Genomic DNA, 19,124 nt, shown 5'->3' on the forward strand with positions numbered 1-19,124 from the left:
GCTGCACTGCGGCACCGGAAACAGGGCACAACACAGCAGCAGAGCAGGGGATGTTAAGGGGAGTTAATCCTCTGCCACGAGCTGCCTTCAATCGTTTTTATCAGTTCTCTTTATCAGGGACGGGTCAGTGAGCTTTGGCATCCCGTCAAATCGTAGTAGACAGACGGGCAGACAGCACAGAGAGGAGGCGCTAAATCGGGGACACTGCAGCGAGACGAGAGCATCATCATGGCACACGCGCTCAGAGCGCTGCGCGTGCACGCCGCATCATCTCTGGCATTTTAACAAGAGGAGAGAGATACGAACGTGGGTAGTCATGCCCAATAAATCTGCGAAATTCACGCTGACAATTTGTTTTTATTATTATTTGTATATGCTGTGTGGATGTGGACTCTACTGGTTTACCCGGATAAAATCAAAGTAAGCCACAGCATCTCTGTTGATGTTTCTGAAATCCAGCCTGTTATCAGCACCGCTCAGCTGGAATGAAAGAAGAGCATTGCTACCAGAGGAAACAGCGCATAAACCTGGAGCAGGGTAAATGTGATTGTGTGTTAGGCTAGCTTAGCATTTCACGGAGCGATGCGACATGAAACGTGGGGAGTGTCACGATCTGGTATTTATTATGCTGTCTAAGCATCTTTATAGCTCCACACACTTAACGTACTTATCTGCATAAGTTATATTTCCTTTGTACCCTTAGTGTTTGTTGTATCTGTGCTCATAATCTCACATTACCAAATATCAAATACGACAGCTGTCATTCCATCTAATTGTCCCTTGTTTCTCTGGAGTGGAGATCAATACAAAGGGACAATAGAGAGCAAGTAGATGGCTTAATTGCCGATGTTAATGTTAAAATTATAGACTATAGATGATAGTTTTCTTCCTTCTCCGCAGAAATGAATCGTCTTTGCTCTGTTAATAATAACTTTCCATATGACAACAACCTCCTGGTGCTGGACATAGTGCTGAGCTCGTTATGGGCATCGCCTCAGCCAATCAACTGGGAGAATGTTGCCAAGTTGGTGCCAGGGTTCACACCTAAAGAGGTAACGCCTCTAGAAAATAACTATTTTCTGTGCAATAAACTATAAAAACTTAAATTATAAGATTATATTATAAAAGTATATTATTATATTAACTATATACTATAGACAATATTCTTACATAAAATATATTCCTATGAATAATTGGTTTTTAAAACTGATTTTCTAAATAAAACAATAAACCATTTCCATTGTTGTTGTGTGAAATTGATATATACAGATATTTACAAGAAATGTAGGTAGTTGTGGCATTCTTTGTGTCCCAACTAACATTTTTTTCACTAGAATTAGTGTAAAAAAAGTGTATAAAGGTAAAATTGACTTTAGAAAGATGGCAGCATCATTATTTTATTTTTACACAGAGATAGGTTGGTATGTTGGTTAAATCTGTTTACTTTAGCAATCTTTGTTGCATTATTTAGAAACGGTGACAGTTCAAAAATGGGGAAAAGCACATCTTGTGCACTTCTTCCATAGTTTGGATGTCTGTAACTCAAGAAGTGTTAAAGATATCTTAATATCCTTTTAGATTTGATTTTAACAAACATTTATTTTGGTATCTTAATTTTAAAGTCCCTCAATGGTCCAATCCCAGAGATACTGCGATCTTTATGCAGCTCCATGAGTACACAAAAAAACACAAGAAGTGCTATTTCCCATTTTTGAACTATCATCGTTGGCATATAATGAAACAAAGATTGCTAAAGTCAACAGATTTAACTAGCAGACCTACCAATCTCTGTGTAAAAATAAAATGATGATACTACCATCTTTTTAAAGTAATTTTTACCCCCCTGTAATTTGGCTCCAAATCTCATGTGAAATTTTTCATTTTGACCCCCTCTACAAAATAATGGATTACTATTTAATATTTTGGCTTTTATCACTGTTTATGTTTGTTTCTTCAGAAAAAAAGTTAACAAAATTTTTTTCCCCAGAAGTTTGTGGTGGTGGATTTGACATGGAATGACCCTATAATAAAATATTAAATATTATAATACCGGTAATAATAATAATATTTCCCATCACAGAATGCTGTCAAACACAGTACATACATTAGAGAGGTTAATACTTACACCTTCCATACAAAGATCCAGAAGTTTCATTATCAAATGTTTTGAGATGTTCAGCTTATCTTTTTATATTTTTGTAGTGTGCACGGAGGTTTGAAGAGCTGAAGACCACAGGCAGTTTCCCTCATGTTGATGAGCAGTGTAACCCACTGACCGGAGCAGTGAGCTCTCCATCAGAACCCTTTTCCACTTACATCAAATCCAATTTATTGGACAATACCGGAGATACGGGGGAACCACAGTCCAATCAGGCCACTCTCTCAGTGTCAGGTGAGTCAGTGAGTGGGGTCTGGACAAAAATGCCCAGTATTTTATTTAGTGCAGGACTCTAAACTACTCCTTAATATATTGAATTTTGGGATTAAAAAATGTTGGTTTCCTATCTCACTTGTATGGGATGATTTCATAGATGCAGGGTTACAAAAACTCATTAAAAGGGGGTTGTTTATGTATTCAGGCCTCGCTGTGATCCCTACTGGTCGAGGAGCCTCTGCAGAGAGTGAGATTGCAGATACTACCACAGAAGGGAATAAAAGGTGAGTCACATTCATACCAATCAGACTGGCCATCTGGAGCACTGGGCCCCGGGCGACCGGACAATGTGGGCTGGCTCGTCGCTACGTAAATATATATATACACTGCCGTTCAAAAGTTTGGGGTTGGTAAGATTTTGAATGTTTTTAAAAGAAGTCTCTTCTGCTCACCAAGGCTACATTTATTTGATTAAAAATACAAAACAAACCCAGTAATATTGTGAAATATTATTTCAATGTAAAACAGCTGTTTTCTCTGTGAATATATAGTAAAGTGTAAATTATTCCTGTGATCAAAGCTGAATTTTCAGCATCATTACTCCAGTCTTCAGTGTCACATGATCCTTCAGAAATCATTCTAATATGATGATTTGATTAGATTTGATAGAAACATTTATGATTTAACTCATCATAAAAAGTTTGAAATAATTAAGACTTTTTTTATGTTTTTGAAAGAAGGCGGCTCAATTTATTCATTGAAAAATACATTAAAAACACAAATATTGTTTAAAATTAATACAATCTCGAATAGTTGTATTCAATGAATATATTGTAAAATTTAATTTACTATTGCTGTGATCAAAGCTGAATTTTCAGCATCATTGCTCCAGTCTTCAGTGTCACATGAACCTTCAGAAATCATTCTAATATGCTATATTTTTCATAAATATAAGAATTTTTACACTTGTTTTCCACAATTGGAGCTTTATTGCATAAAATGACACAAAATGTCAAGCTCCTGAAAGGACAAATACAGTACTATAACCACAAGAAAGGCACCAAAAAAACAGTCCACATTCTGTACTGGTCTCCTAGACCATACCAGAGCATTGTGTTAAATCGACTGATTTTATGGTAGGTATTGAACTTTAGTGATATTAAACTCTCCCTGTATGGAAAAGAGATGTGTAAAATAAAAATGATTTACTGTTTGCCATGTGCACCAGGAAAGACTAATTATAACGTAAAGAAGTATGCCAGGCATTTGTTAATGTTAATGAGAATCATTTCAATAAAAAAATTAAATAAATAGCATTTATATTTTTTGTTAGTAAGTGGTGTTAAAAATTGCTCTGTGCATAATGAGCTGATGGGTTTATGGTGAGGTGTGTTGCGTACCGGATGTGATGGGACGCTTTGTGCCAGAAAGTCCAGTGCCGTTTTTTTGCCCCAGTCCACCCCTGCCAAGCAGGCCACCAATGAATCATCTACTAATAATGTCCTTCTATATGTTCTCTAAATGCGTTTTTCTTTTCCTTTCACACAGCCCCAATATGGTAATCCACGTTTGCGATGAGGCAAAGAACCTGAAGCAGGACTTTGTGTGTCCAAGAAACCTTCTGGTGAAAGAGATGCGATACTTTGAAGAGTATCTTTCTGTGGACCCACAGCGCTGGGACGAGGTGGACATTTCTGTCCACTGTGATGTTCAGATCTTTGACTGGCTCATGAACTACATCAAGAGTCACAACACTGAACTTTCGCACGGAAAACACATGGACAAACCCAAGCTGGGTAATTGTCTTTTTGGAACTGTTTCAAAAGTTCTGTCTGTGTTTTATTTTATTTCTATAATCAAAGATACCATCTGAGGTGTTGTGTAATGTGTGTTCTATGACCTGGCTGAATGGTGTTTGACGTGGTTGTAAACAGTTATGCATTGGCTGTGAGTTTGATGTTTCGCTGTTTGTGATGTTGTCGGTTATGTTATGTGGTGTTTGGTTGCAGAGCACAGCAATGTCATCTCAATCCTGATCTCCTCCGAGTTCTTGAAGATGGAAACTTTAGTAAGTGTTGTGATGGGTGACAATGTTTTGGGTAATGTAGTAAGTGTGCTCTGAGCTGGGAGACCTTTAGGTTGTAGTGGACACTTTAAATAGCATGATGCATGATGGCTGTTTCATCATTTGTGTTGTTCTTCTGGACAACTCTGTGCACTGCCCAAACAAGCGCTAATGAGACACAATATTTTCATTATTTTCAGGAAAGACTTGGTGAATCTTGATTATTGTATGTGCTTGTAGCGAATTATCCCTAGTTAAATGATTGCTTTTATTTAAACCTTGTCTGAGCAGTGTGCAGAAAGCATGTTTGGTTGATTTCATTTATTTATTCATCCATTTGATAAATGGGCTTCAGGTGTTTGATTATCGTGTGTTTTGTGGATCTGAAGGTTGAGGAGTGTATCCAGTATTGTCACAAACATATGAGTGCCATCATAGCAACACCGTGCAATATGAACTGCATCAACAACAACCTGGCCGGACGCGTCGCTGATCTCTTCAGCCACAATGAGGCAGATGACCTCAAGGACAAAAAAGACAAATTCAAAAGGTGAGAACAAACATACACAGGACAAAAGTCATTCAAAAGAGCTGGATATTTATTAGCTTTAACATGTAAATATTTTACATGTAAACACTATATTTCAGTTGTCGCTTTTGTCTATATTCTATATTTAACATATAATAATAAAATATTAATACCATTTTAAGATTTCAATATAAATGTAAATATATACATAATATTATTATATAATTTGCACAAATTGATTTTAATCCTATATAATTCTGTACAATTCTATATGTTCACTGTTCAAAGGTTCAGGGTTGGTTTTTGAAAGAAGTCTCTTATGTTTGCCAAGGCTGCATTTATATGATCAAATAAATCATGATCTTTCAGAAATCATTCTAACATGCTAATAAACTGCTCAAGATACATTTCTTATTATCTGTTGTCATTTTTAAGATTAAAAAAACACTTGAAACATTACAAATATCTTTACTGTTGCCTTTAACCAATTTAATTTGTCCTTGCTTAATAAAAATATTAGTTAAAACAATACTGACCCCAAAACTGTAGTCTACAAATAATGTAATGTTGTTAATACAATATAATGTTCATATAAAATATTTTGATCATACTTTATTATACTTGATCATACTTTATTTGTGATGATTTGTACTTTCTCACCAGTAAACTGTTTCAGAAAAAGATTGAGAGATTATTTGATCATGGCTATCATAATCACGATTCCCCTGGTAATGCATCTACTCTGTACAGGTGAGAAACTTTTGCAATGCTGTGCAAGCTGTAATGATGATAATAGCATGATGTATTATTGTATAGACATGTACTAGAAGTATTATAAATTATTCTTCTGGTGCAATTAAGTGGATTTCAGTATAATAATTTCATGTTGTAATTCTTTTCCCAGATGTGGACTTTGCCTTAAGCTTTTAACCAAAGAAACTGAGAGAAAAATTCCTTGTGTTCCAAACAAAATGAACATAGATGCCCGGGGAAACATTATATTCACTCACACCAGGTTAAATGAGACACTCTGTATTTCAATCACATACACACCAAGTGTATTTAAAACACTCTAATAAAATTTCATTGAAGTCTTAGATTCCAAATGCTGATATTCCAGTCTTATACACACCCATATGCAATGACATGTTGGTAATTGTGCTGTGTCTGTGTAGACATAAGGCCTGGGAGGTACATGAGTATTTGAATGGGCTTTATGAAGAGTTGAAGTCCTGGGTACTGGTTTACTGGAGGATCTGGGGCACCATCAATTTCCTTGCCTGCTCACGCTGCAAACAGGTAAAAAAAAAATATGTACTTCACGAGTCACAAATCATAGTTTAAGATTTTAATACAGTGTGTATATGTAGATAAACATAGATATTGATTGGTTGGTAACTAATTGAATAAGTTGTTTGGCTTACGGCAGGCATTCCTGTGTACGGACTTGGGCCAATGTAAATACCACCCAGAGGCGGTTGTGTATCCTGGCATTGGGGCAGATCATAGATGTCACGGCACTGGTCTTTACCCCTGCTGCAACCACAAAGTCCTGCGATTCGATCCCTCCTCCATGGCCAAGGTTTGTGTTTTTGCGTTAGAATACATTCTCTTAAACTCAGATGACCTTTGAACCCGTCTCACTTTGCGAATGCCTGTGTTTGTTTTGGTGCAGGGCTGTAAAATAAGAGACCACATTGTAAGTGCGGTAGATGGTGGTGACTGTGGCGATCACAATGTAAACTCAACCCAGACCAGAATACTCAATGACCTGCTGCTCCACAGAGAGGCTGTGTGTGTGCCCGATAGGTCAGACCATAGTAACTTCCTTCAGAAAAAAACGATTAGACGATCTGTATACCATATTTGATTTGTTTGATCCTTTGTATAGTGTTGTGTTCAGGTCTTTTGACTGATGTTTTAAGCTCTAATCCATTTTGTTTTGCCGTAGCTCTGAGGACCCTTCCAAAGCCAGTGAACATGTGCCAGGATATGATGTAACGCTGGAGCCAGGGATGCTTACAGCTCACAGACCCAAGGAAACAACAGCTGTGAGTCTATCACATTTTTGATCATCTTTGTTTTTATTCTTTCTATTTATTTATTTTTGGTCTTTTTTTCTTTCTTTTTTCTTTTTATTTATGCAACCATCAGCAACATACAATCACAAATTAACACAAAAGACAAAACCGCACTGCACACGTACAGACAGACAAAAATACAAAAAAGGAAACGCAATATTGTGTATATATCAAAGGGGAAAAAAAGGAAATCATAGTCATTATTACATGCTTGATATTTTTACATCACTGCAGAATTTATTTTCTTTTCATCATATTTCCTCTTTATATTATGGAAACCAATTTTTACACCAGAGTAAAAAATAAAATAATTGTGAGATATAGTTTAAAATATGAAATAAAGCCACATTCTGAGATAGTTGCAATTGGAAGGAGTAAAGTTGCATTATGACACACACATATAATGTGTAAGATATAAAGTTACAAGAACTACATTTGCAATTGTGAGACAAAGTTTAAATGAATAAAAATAAAGACACAATGTAAGATATGAAATTGCAAGTAATAAAGTTGCATAATGACAAATACACATTGTAAATGCACAGTTACGAGAAATACATTCACATTTGTGAGATAATGGCATAATTGTATATAAAACCATAAACATGAGATATAAAATAAGTTAAATAATTGTGAGATAAAAAGTGAGAATTGTTTTTTTATTTATGTCCTTGGTGGAGGAATCTGGCTTTAATTTATTGTGATGCATGCATCAGTTTATTGTCACACAAATCTCAAATTATGACAGCACCTTTTCCTTCTCATCTGTTGCAGTTTTCACTCTTAAAAAACTGGAGTCTTCAGCTGGTAAGAAGCCAATTCCTCAAATATTTAACACAACACCATTCCTACAGTACACGCCTACAACAAAAGTGACATATCTCACATGTTAATTCGTCCTTTTGCAGCGGCAGCAGTCTCTGCTGTCTGAAGATGAGGAGTACACTACAGGGTCAGAGGTCACAGAGGATGAGGTCGGGGATGAAGAAGAGACTTCAAAAAAACAAGGTGAGCTAAAATGTTACCCATCAGTAGGAAAATCATCAGATAATCTTTAGGCAGTACCTCATTACAGTCAGAAGGTGGCAGTCACATACAATTTTCAGGATTCTGACCTTAAAGATGTCTTTTTGTACACAGCTGCAAAGAAGGCAAGAAAATCTGGCAAACCTTTGAAAAGACAAGTGTCGTCCCCGAATTTTCAGCGTAAGGAAAAATCTGGAGAAAAGGTAAATGCAGCACATTAATTTGCAAATTTATTGGTGCTGGATTTTTCTAAGCAATAAGGTGACTTTTACATTGGTTGTTGTTGTATGCCACTTTTCTCTTTTCATTGATTCTATCCTGTTCCTTTTAAAGGCACCATCTCGAGACTCAACCCCGTTCACGTGAGTGATTCCAAAGACTTGCTGTTTTCTGGAGGAGTGATCCATTTGAACGCTGTATTGATATGCTTACTCATGCCATATGATTGAGAAGGAATTTTTAGGCCTCTGAATAATACATTATTCCACTCTTAGTGTCAGCATCCAGAAGAATAAGTGGGATAGCAATCGCTCCATGAGGTACAATCAGGACGCACAGAGGGAGGAGGGTAGGAATCTTTTTCAGATGCTCTGACAATAACAAAGATCCTCAAAACTGCACAGTGGTAGAGCCAGCCTTATAAGCGAAGAGTTGTGATTTAAAACCTCTTGAAAACCCTATAGAAAATCTCATCAGATAAAGTTAAATCCAGCCATCAGCAAGTACGTCTGCCAGCACTTCAGAAGAATAATGTTTTTGTTTTATAAACACTTTTGTATTCTAAATAGGATTAAAACTGTAAGCTTACCATTATTAAATGATTTACTATGGTAATTAATCAATGGTATTAAATATGTTATGGACAATTTTAGCTGTGCTTCTGACACTGAAGCTATCAAGGAGCTTATGTGTAGATTTGTGTGATCTTGATGGATGTCTATACGTCCAAACTCTTTCTAGATCAGAGGAGAATGGAGGAGATTACAGCAAATCTCACTAAAATGCGCTTCGGTGACCAGGAGCAGACAAAGCTTAAAGACACAAAAGAGGTACAAAACATCTTTACTCCCTTTAGATAAACCAGCTAAAGCAGCTTTAAGACTGTGATTGTACGCTTTCACGTGTGTGTTCTCATTTGTTGCTATGGCATTACCATCTTTTTGAGTGTTGTACTCTAGTATTTTGCACCCATGTGTGTTTGTGTGCTTGCAGCCTGCAGGGGGGCTCTACCCGAGACTGGAGGCCCAGTTTAAGGCCTCCTCACAGTCCAGCGGAAGACACAGCAGCTCAGAGAAAACTCTAAGGTACCTCAGTCACCTCAAGCACTGAAGACACTGTGCAGGCGAGCCACAAGTGAAAGAGTATCAAATTATAATTCCTGATATTAACCGTGAGATTTGGAGGGATTAGGAACATGTTTGTTGTGGTGCATTAACTAAACTGGCTTGTGTGCTCTTGTCAGGCACATTTATAGGGATAGTTCAGTCAAAAATGAAGAACTCTCATGACGTTCTTCTGTGAGAGAAGATATTTTGGTCCATACAGTGAAAGTCAATGGGGTCCAATGATGTTTTGAACCCTATTGACTTTCATTGTACAGACAAAAACTCATTTTTCAAAATAACTTATTTTGTGTTTCACTGAAGAAAGTAAGTCATACAGGTTTGGAACGATATGTGGGTGGGTAAATGATGACAGAACTATCCCTTTAAAATACTTTTATGAAAGACCCAAAGTCCACTGTTTATATCATATTGCTTTACTTTTTTATTTGATTTACTTGTGTGTGGCTTTAATTTTACCTTTTTTCTTACTCACTTTCTCCTTTTTCTCTCAGTTCTATTTTTAATCAGCACTTTGGTCTTTTTTTAGAGCTAAGACACGCTCGGGGCCGTCAAGACCGACTTAGAGGAAATATGGAGATGAGTTTTTAAAAAGGAAGATTAAAAGAGTTTGCTGCTGTTTGACGAGGCAGAAGAAATCTCTTCATCCATCCTTTGCTCCATACCTCACCCCACCCTCCTTCCGAACTCTGTCCTGACACAGCAGGAATAGTCTTTTCCGTTACAATCCCAGGAGAAGAATGGATTGCCGGTGTGGTCTTTGATGTCATAATTGTAGCTATAGAGCATAAACAATGGACCTAATAAAACCTTCTGTTGCACTGTAAACAATTCAAGCTTTTGGCTGCTATTGAATTGGTTGCACCCACTAAAAAAATTGTATGCATTACCATTTCAGTTTATTTACCATATTTGGCTTTATTTTATCTCATTTCTAGCTCAGGACTCATTCCAGCCGCAGTGAGTTGCTTCATTTTAGCCGACTCAGGTTACCAGACATAGCTCATCTCCGTGGTACTGACCATGCACTTTAAGCCGTCTTAATGCAATGACTCAAACCTGTATAATTCGCAAAGTAGCCACTGGGTAAAGAGTGACGCTGACGGCTAATACCTGTGAGGTCCATGATTATGTTGCACTGGAACTGTCACAACTGTGCCATTTGGACCAATGTGACATGGGGTAGAATACAGAATCAATAGAATAAAACATTTAAAATAAACCTGTTTCTTTTTTTTTTTTTACTATGGCAGAATTGTTTTAAATTACACGTTTTTATGAAATGATCTAATTCCCTGGGAAATGCATGTCTGTAAATACGCAGTCCTATTTTAAACAATTACTTCATGCACTGTCTTGTTTAAAAAAACCGCAACAGGAAGGTGAAGTAGAACGTTCTGCATGTGTGGAGGGAAGCAGGGGAGATTTGATGAGCTGGTCTGCCTTTTTTGGTGACAGGAGGTGTTTGATTGAGCTCAGGCAGGTTGGGTTACAGTACTGGGCCGCTTGCCAGCCAAGAACACAAATGATCATGTGTTAATTCCCTCTTTACTGGTGGGAACCAGATCCATCACAACCCCCACCATTCAATTCAACGGATCTCTCTCTCTCTTTCTTTCCAAGAGTTGTCACTCTCTTACTCTGAAAAGCTGACAGGTCTGGAGCAGAAGACCATGAAAGCAGTTTTAAATAACCCTCTGACTCAAGACAATTTAATATTTTAATTTAGATTCTCTTCAGATTCTCCCCATTTTTTTCCATTCATGTGTTGTACACTTTAAAAATAGTATATGGTTGTATGTTATCTTCTTAAAAAATACTGTAAACAGTAATACTGTGAAATAATACAATTTAAAAAAAAATCTAAATGTAATTTATTTCTGTGGTGGCAAAACTGAATTTTCAGCATCATTACTTCAGTTTTCAGTGTCACATGATCCTTCAGAAATCATTCTAATAGGCTGATTTGCTGTTCAAGAAACATTTCTTATTATTATCATCAATGCTGAAAACGTTGCTTAATATTTTTTTGGAAACCATGATACATTTTTCAGCATTATTTAATTAATAGGAAGAACAGCATTTATTTAAAAGATTTTGTCTTTAAAGTGACTTTTGATCAATTTTTTTTACAAGTGTAAATACCACCAGGGTGACACCACCAGTGAAAAATTCTTTTTTTTAATTAATTTTATTTCATAATGTTACTTTAACATGTTTGTTTACAAGTTTATATTACATTTGGATGTGTCGTGCAGATTCTAAATTAAGAATGTCAAGATGGAAAAGTCAAGCTGTAATAAAAATTTTACAGGTGACAGGAATCTGAGCTAATCAGATAGAAGATGCCTGTCTTCTTTAGTTATAAGGAGCAGAAAGAGCAGCGATTCAGCAGAGCGATGTTAAAGGTGGACGGACAGTAGCTGCCCTCATTCCCTCAATACTTGGTCAAAGGTCATATCCTGATCATTCAATGGTCTTTTGTCTATTGTTACTTGTAGCAAATGCTTTGTTGGCATTGTGCATTTGCTTAGAAAGACATGGATTTGTTTGCTTTAAAGAATGACAGTTCTACGATTCTGCAACAATCTTAATTAATGTTATGGTATAAATATTTCTATATTTAATATAATCCACTATTTACATCTCACTTTACCTAAAATACATTAGCCTATAAAATATACAATTGTATATTTCATTAAAGCTAATTTACGTCACATATCGCATTGCTACTATTAGCTGCTGAAACTATAAATATCGCAACACTGGTTAGCCATTAGGCTTCAATGGAATTTCTAGATCAAGGGAAAATAATGATTTACTTCTGTTTTGGGTTGTTCTATCGTCGCTAGAGGGAGCTGTTTGCATCTAGACATTCTCCTATTGAAGCCAAACATCCTGTGCAACAAGGACTCCCTCATTGTCTGTGGTACTGAAGTTCACTTTTCTCAGGAAGGACAGAGCTATTTATAGTGACCACCATTATGAAAAGACTCCTACAAATAACCTGAGCTAGAACAAATAGCTTATAATGCTTTATTATGTCATGCACAATTTAATTAAGCCAGAATATAATTATAAAAAAACACAAAATCATAATAGTAATGTAAATAATTTGTGATGCCGCATGATGGTATGCATGCTGATTTTGTAGTGAAACATTTTTAAATAATAATAAGCACTTATAAATAGGCTGGTCTTTATGTGACCACTGTACTTAAAAATATTCACTGAGTCATAGGATATGAGAAAGTATATAAAACACTCTAAATAAGACAACTGTCAAACTTGTTTGAGTGACATGGGAGGAGCAGGTGATGTCATTAAAATGTATGTAAATGAACAGGCAGGACCAGACGGAACGGGCTTAAACCAGCCCAGTCCTGAACAGAGCAGCCCACTTCATTTCACATGTATGTGCCACAATGCACGTGCACCTCCTACTGCTCACTTTAGCAAGATGACCTCTTTCAGTCGTGCCCCTGACCCTGTTAACTTTCATGTGTTGCTGATTGATGAAATACTTTAATAGAGGAAACATGCAAGGTATTTAGATCAAACACTGAGACAGGTTTTCCCTCTTTATGACAAAAACGCATTCGGTCCTTTCATACATGCATGATCTAGGTGACCTAGTCACACCAGACGTCCAGAGGAGTTTCAATGGTTTATTGTATTTCTCAAAATAATTCTAAACAGCTGAGACAACAAAGAAAGGAAGCATGGCGAGTTTTCTTTCACATACAGAGTGAAGTCATAGTCTGAGGAACATCAGACATTTCTTATTTCTAAAATAAGAGCACATTTGCTCACTTTAAATCAGTTACAATGTTTAAAAATGTTTCAACTCAATGTGAACAAATATGTCTCTTAAATGATGATCTAAGCAAAACGTTTTAACAAAACAAAAGCTTAATATGACAATAAATCCAGTATTACTCAGCTCATTCGGGTCAGGTGACAATGTATTAAGTATTATATAAAAAAATATGAAGACACACCCACTCGTTCATTAATTACTAATACATTTATTATAAAACCTGCAGTAAACAATTCAACATTTTTCTTATTGATCTTTAAAAACTGTAACATAAGTATTGGGGTTCAAACAAAGAATGTTGCCTGTGATTGCTGGAAAGCAGGTTGACTTGTATTCTAGAAACTTTCCGTATTGGCACTTTCAGTTGTGGAGAATACACAATATGAATATGAATCTGATCCACACAACATCAGCTGATTATCAAATGATGACTGGATCCATTAAATGCACAAAACTGCAACATTGTGTCAGTTCTTGAATAAAACTGAAGACCAGCTGCCATTGCACTCAAGGTTCACCCTCACTAAAAGTGCGATCAGTTTGTTGGTTAAGGATGAGCATATAATTTACCAAATAACTGGCCCTAAACTGCTGTAACTGCTTATTTAGTAAACCATTTTAAAAGGTGTGTAGAATGGGCCACATGCTGGACTCAAGAGAAACACTTTATCAGATATTCAACATGTATAAAGTGCATTCGTGACCTTGTAAAATGTATGTTGAATGATTGCTAGACTAAAGGAGAATGAATTATTTTTCTCATTCTTTGTTCACTAGAGACACTACAGTAGTTTTGCACACAAAATCCTGTATTTTTCCATCAACTGACGTTTAAGTGGCGTTGCGTCACGTGACTTGCAAGGAAGGGGGGAGAAACATGCAAGCATTTGACGTCCCTTTAAAACAGCACACAGACAGTTTATTATTATGTTTTCGGTTAATTCGATGCGTTAATAATACATCACTGCCATATTTGAGTTAATTTCTCGGTAGTTAAGTTTATGGAGACCATCACAAGCCAATTGTATCAGGCTCTGACCCATGCCATGCGTATCATACCCTGACTCTGAACAACCACTCCCCTTCGTGGCTCTGGCTCGTGGAAAATTACCAGCTTACAATCAGCACAAGTACAAGCTCCAACATCCGCCTCACGGACTCGATGCCCTCGATCTCCTTCAGTCCACCGTGAAATTAATTTGTCCGAACATGTATGCAATTACCAAGCGGACACTGTTGTTAAATATAAAAAAGTGAACCATTTAAATCTCAAGAAGGGCATAAACGCGAGTGTTTTTCGGAAGAGTCGCGCGACAGAGCTAAAACAGCAACAAATAATACACTACCGAAATATTATCGCAAATTACAAGTCCACTCTGCACGCAGTTTGCCTTCTTTTTCTCCATACGGGCGGAGCAGTCGCGTGGGCGCCCAAAAGAGTTGAGATTGATTGACGTGCACGCTGTCCAATAGATTGCGAGCAAGGACGTGCTTAGCAACGCTGCGGCCAATAACACGCCCCCATGGGCGTGACGTTAATCCAAACTTTTCGCGGCGCCATCGGCTGAAAACTAAACCGAGATGGAATCTCCCAGTCTGAACCGGTTTCAACCGGTTACGAGTTTGTTGCTTGTGAGAAGAAGAGGCACAGGCTCAGTCTCTAATACCGCCCTAGTGCAAAATATACTTCAGTACAGAGCACATTTCTTAATTAAGGTTAACTTTGTTTCGTGAAATGAACCGGACTGAGAAAATACTGAATTCGCCGTGATTGTTTGTGCGGAATTCACATCCTAGTGGTCCGTATATCAAGCAAGTAACGTAGCTCGTGTAGTCTTCACAGAGGAATAGTGTGGCTGGCCAGTCAACGGCTCATTCTAAATCTTTTTTTTTGCCAGAAAGCGTGTACAAAAAGGCACCAACGATACTGGATAAATTAAACATAATTTTAGCAACTCTGGCAGACAAGCCCACCTTCTTTCTCTCAAAGGCTTGGACTTTAGGTAGGTAAATATGGGGTGAAAACTTATAGCTAACTGTTAGAGTGTTTGGGTTGGTCTTTGGAGAATGATGATGCTGTGAGATTGTGTAGAAATGCGTAGAAATTGTACGTATGAAGGTTAAGGTCGAAAGAAAGTGAAATGGCTTTGCTGCTGAGGGTTTATGAGGGATGTTGCGGGTGTGTGTTGCTTGATGGCTCGTGATCAGCACTGCTGTCACGCTGGTCTGAATAATGTATCTGGGTTTTCTTTATTTTAGCAATCTAACTTAACATAAAAAACAATCACAAATACATTATGCTACTAAGCATATCCGTAAGCATAGCCCAGGGTATCTTGACCTAGCGAGCAACATTCAATTGTAAAATGCATGCAGGTATTGCAGGACCATTCTAAAGATGTAACGTTAGCATTCATTTCAATAATTAACGGCATGTAAATGCACGAATACAATTCTATTTCTTACCTGGTTTACCAATAGTAAAGCCTGCAGAGCTTTCAGGTGTAGGGTGCAGAGCATGGGATTGGTGGGAGGGGTTGCTCCGGAGTCAGGGAGGGAGATCATTGCAAAGTCACCCCCGTAGAAGTCATCTCTAGGCGGGTGTAGACCGTTAGAAACATCGGTGTTTGTCAATATGGACGAGGCGTTCGCTGGAACGTTTTAACGTCAGTTGCGCGCTAAGGCATTTGCCTTTCTGTCCATTTAAACGCATTCTTATGACAGCATGCATGCGTAATTGTTGCCAAAGCATTCAACGCAATGTTATTTTTTATTGCTTTTAACTCATAAACGTGACTAAACAGCTACTGTAGAGAATAATAAACAGCTTTCGCATCAGTAGTGCAAGTTGTTGTGCTCCTCGGCGTGGATATTAGTCCAACTTAGTGGTGTTTTAAAGACGCGTGCATGCATGAAATCAGCTGATAAGTAGCGTTAGCTCTGTGTTGGAAGACGGATCGTATTGTAGGAGTTGTAACGTTACTTGCTTACTGAATGAAATAAGGCGTGGAAAGGTCGGGTAAATCAACAGGTTGCGCAGTACCGAACACTAGTTATGGCACCATCACTTTATTTAGGCCTGCAAGACTCACAAAGCTTGACTGTGTCGTGTCGTCCAAGCAAATTCTCGAAATTTCCTTTTTTTTATTCTTGGCCGTAATGCTTACATCGTTACGCAATAGTTTGGCTCCGGGGTGCAAATTGTATTAGCTTGAGCATTGGTCATTCTCATTCAGTTGTCCTTCAACTGTGTGCACATTATTAAAGTCTCGTGGTCTTATGGAAGCTTGGTCAGAGTAGGCAAAACAGTTTGTAATTCAGAGCGCCTCTTGTGTTATATGTAAACAGAATGACGTCAGCGAAAGGGCTGCCTAGCACGTGGTCTCATTCAGGGAATAATGGCTCATGTGATCACGAGCCCAGTGAGTGGCCCTTGTTCTTTGACATATCAGGATGTGCAGATTGCAAGCATGTTACCTTTATCGCGCCACCCACCTATCCCATTGTTATTGAGGATTGAACCCTCCAGAAGGCATTGGTGTGTTGGCATTGGCAGACCGGGTCATATAAGGCTTTTTGGATAGTCCTGGGTCGAGGGAGGGGGGTAACGGTCAGCTGTTTGGATTTGTGTACCCAAATGTTCATTTCACATGACTTTGCCCCTGCTGGATGTTTCCTCCCCTGTGCCCCACAGAGCTCTATGCCAGCAATTATGACAATGTTAGCCGACCATGCAGCCAGACAGCTGCTGGACTTTAACCAGAAACTGGATATCAACCTGCTGGATAATGTGGTCAACTGCCTGTACCATGGGGTCGGGCCACAGGTAAGGAAGACCATTTCACAAACCGGTGAAATATATTACCAAATGTAAGTATATGTGTGTTTATATAAATAAATATAAATATATATATATATATATATATATATTTATGAAATATAGTACCAAATGTAAGTGTGTGAATATATATATATATATATATTTATGAAATATAGTACCAAATGTAAGTGTGTGAATATATATATATATATATATATATATATATATATATATATATATATATATATATATATATATATATATATGAAATATATTATGTGTAAGAAATAAACTGCATTAGATGCACTGAAATATTATTCTTTTGAACTTTCTATTCATCAAAGAGTCCTGAAAAAAACGATCACAGTTTCCGCAAAATATTAAGCAACACAATGGTTATCAACATTTATAATAATAATAAAGTACCATGTGGCATTGAAGACTGCAGTAATGATGCTGAAAATTGAACCCTGCCATCACAGGAATAATTACATTTTACAACATGTTAAAATAAAAACAGTTAGGCCTATATTAAATTTAGGGCTGTCAAGTGATTTTAAATTTTAATCCAATTAATTACATGATGTGCTGATTAATAAATCTAATTAATCGTACATTAAATTTGGCTGAGAAATTACCCCCGAAAGATCATTTATAGTCATTATTGTGTTCAATGAGAAAAGCATCAAATAGACATTACAAAAAGTAGCTTTAGAATGAAATATTTTATTTATTACATAGAATTTATTACAAATAAACTTTTAGGCTACAGTGGCCATGTTTTTTTTTCAGGAGCTGCATCTTAATTGGTATTTAAATATATTTTAGAGATGGCCATTTAGTGCAACTCCTAATATACACTCAAGTCAGCAAATGGTAATTATGTTTATATTGTTTCCATGTTCATGTTGAGAAATAAAAAGAATATCCACATGCTCGAGTGAAAGTTGGCACCCCAGTCTGATAACAAAAAAGCCGAAATAACAAAAATGCACTCCGCCGATATACGTTGCAGGGAGGAACAGAGATAATCGTGTGCTAAGCGAAGTTTTTTACAGCGCTTTGTGTTTTCTGTTCGGTTCTGTTTCTTTTTACCTCGATAAAGGGAGCATATGTCTCGTGATCATTTTGCCATCAAATAAGTTATCTTCTGGGCTCACTCGGGTGTACAGCTGCGCTTACCTGCAGTTGTGAATGCAGTGACAGACCCCTCTCTTTGCTCATTCGACTGGTGTTTGTATTTCATGGTGGTGATGTTTACAATAACTATGTTTCTTCTGACAATGTTTCCACACGACATGTTGATCCATTTGATCAAAAGTAATTCATTTTGTAAAGTCATCTATTAAAATCATTTTGCTTTGCACAACAGTTCCGCTGTGGCTTCATAGGTAGGCTAATATTTTCATTGGCAATTTGAGCAAAACAGACAATTTTGTGTCTAAAATATACCACAATATTACCATCTTGTTCACATTCCCGCTCGTGCTATTCGGAACAAAAACAGCACTCGTGTGATATTGCAGTCGTTGCCCATGTGATATTGCTTAAATATGTCATATGATATCAATTTAAGACCACAACTTGGGGGGTGTTAATTTTGTTAAATATTTTTTCCATAATTAATTCGACAGCCCTAAATAAATTGTATTTCACAATATAGCTGTTTTGTGGCATTTTTTAATCAAATAAATGCAGCATTTGTGAAGTTGTCTTTCAAAAAAATAAAATATATATGTGTGTATAAGTACAGATTAGTGTATGCACTGACATCATTAAATATTGGCCACAGAGTTATGTTGTTGTAGAATGTAAGTTGTAAGACAAATGTTTCTCTATTTCAGCAAAGAATGGCCCAGGAGGTGCTGACTCATTTGAAGGAGCACCCAGACGCGTGGACACGAGTTGACACCATTCTAGAGTTCTCTCAGAATATGAACACCAAAGTAAGCCAAGTCCCAACTTACTCTGGTGGAGGGTCATGGTTTCTATACTTTGAGGAAGATCTGATCTCTTATCACATATTATACATGAACACAATTTGGTTTTCTTTTCCTTCAAACCAG

At 37.1% G+C, this 19,124-nt stretch overlaps 2 protein-coding genes and 1 long non-coding RNA gene across 9 annotated transcripts in view; 2 read left to right on the forward strand and 1 right to left on the reverse strand.

The window, feature by feature from the left end:
• On the forward strand, positions 1-10,640 carry sanbr (SANT and BTB domain regulator of CSR). 3 transcript variants are annotated; one of them, XM_077239505.1, is made up of 21 exons: positions 1-537; positions 901-1,052; positions 2,203-2,392; positions 2,580-2,658; positions 3,923-4,170; positions 4,384-4,442; positions 4,829-4,989; positions 5,632-5,718; positions 5,873-5,983; positions 6,144-6,267; positions 6,398-6,550; positions 6,644-6,777; positions 6,920-7,019; positions 7,824-7,856; positions 7,958-8,057; positions 8,190-8,278; positions 8,409-8,437; positions 8,570-8,643; positions 9,036-9,124; positions 9,288-9,379; positions 9,948-10,640. In XM_077239505.1, the coding sequence occupies exons 1-21, from the start codon at positions 486-488 to the stop codon at positions 9,982-9,984; spliced, it is 2,193 nt and encodes a 730-aa protein (XP_077095620.1). In that variant the 5' UTR covers positions 1-485; the 3' UTR covers positions 9,985-10,640. The 3 variants fall into 3 exon arrangements, 2 of the variants coding, with proteins under 2 accessions (XP_077095620.1, XP_077095622.1); XR_013206652.1 differs by having other exon boundaries at positions 260-537; positions 9,041-9,124; XM_077239507.1 differs by lacking the exon at positions 1-537 and adding an exon at positions 545-616.
• LOC143747053 (uncharacterized) lies at positions 5,964-16,279 on the reverse strand. The gene is made up of 3 exons (XR_013206653.1): positions 15,705-16,279; positions 6,393-6,645; positions 5,964-6,257 (listed from the first exon to the last, which is right to left on the reverse strand). It is a non-coding gene; the product is annotated as an uncharacterized LOC143747053 (long non-coding RNA).
• Positions 14,394-19,124, forward strand: part of xpo1b (exportin 1 (CRM1 homolog, yeast) b) — a 24,300-nt gene continuing 19,569 nt past the window's right edge. Inside the window, exons 1-4 of one of the 5 annotated variants that reach the window (XM_077239501.1) lie at positions 14,832-15,037; positions 15,137-15,241; positions 16,933-17,064; positions 18,903-19,004. In XM_077239501.1, the coding sequence (XP_077095616.1) occupies positions 16,939-17,064; positions 18,903-19,004 (228 nt within the window). In that variant the 5' untranslated portion in view covers positions 14,832-15,037; positions 15,137-15,241; positions 16,933-16,938. Of the gene's footprint in view, positions 15,242-16,932; positions 17,065-18,902; positions 19,005-19,124 lie in introns of all 5 variants that reach the window. The other 4 variants (XM_077239502.1, XM_077239498.1, XM_077239499.1 and 1 more) reach the window with 4 other exon arrangements.

Source organism: Siphateles boraxobius, unplaced genomic scaffold, assembly GCF_051911475.1.
Source record: "Siphateles boraxobius isolate OS27281-9 unplaced genomic scaffold, OSU_SipBor_1 22, whole genome shotgun sequence".
NCBI classification, from domain to species: domain Eukaryota; kingdom Metazoa; phylum Chordata; class Actinopteri; order Cypriniformes; family Leuciscidae; genus Siphateles; species Siphateles boraxobius.

What these genes read in the sequence shown, in the direction of transcription:
- sanbr (XM_077239505.1), top strand. Translation starts at nt 486, where the DNA reads ATGAAAGAAGAGCATTGCTACCAGAGGAAACAGCGCATAAACCTGGAG. An exon ending in AAAAAAGACAAATTCAAAAG is followed by an intron (nt 4,990 to 5,631) that starts GTGAGAACAAAC and finishes CTTTCTCACCAG; the next exon opens with TAAACTGTTTCAGAAAAAGA. An exon ending in GCTGTGTGTGTGCCCGATAG is followed by an intron (nt 6,778 to 6,919) that starts GTCAGACCATAG and finishes GTTTTGCCGTAG; the next exon opens with CTCTGAGGACCCTTCCAAAG.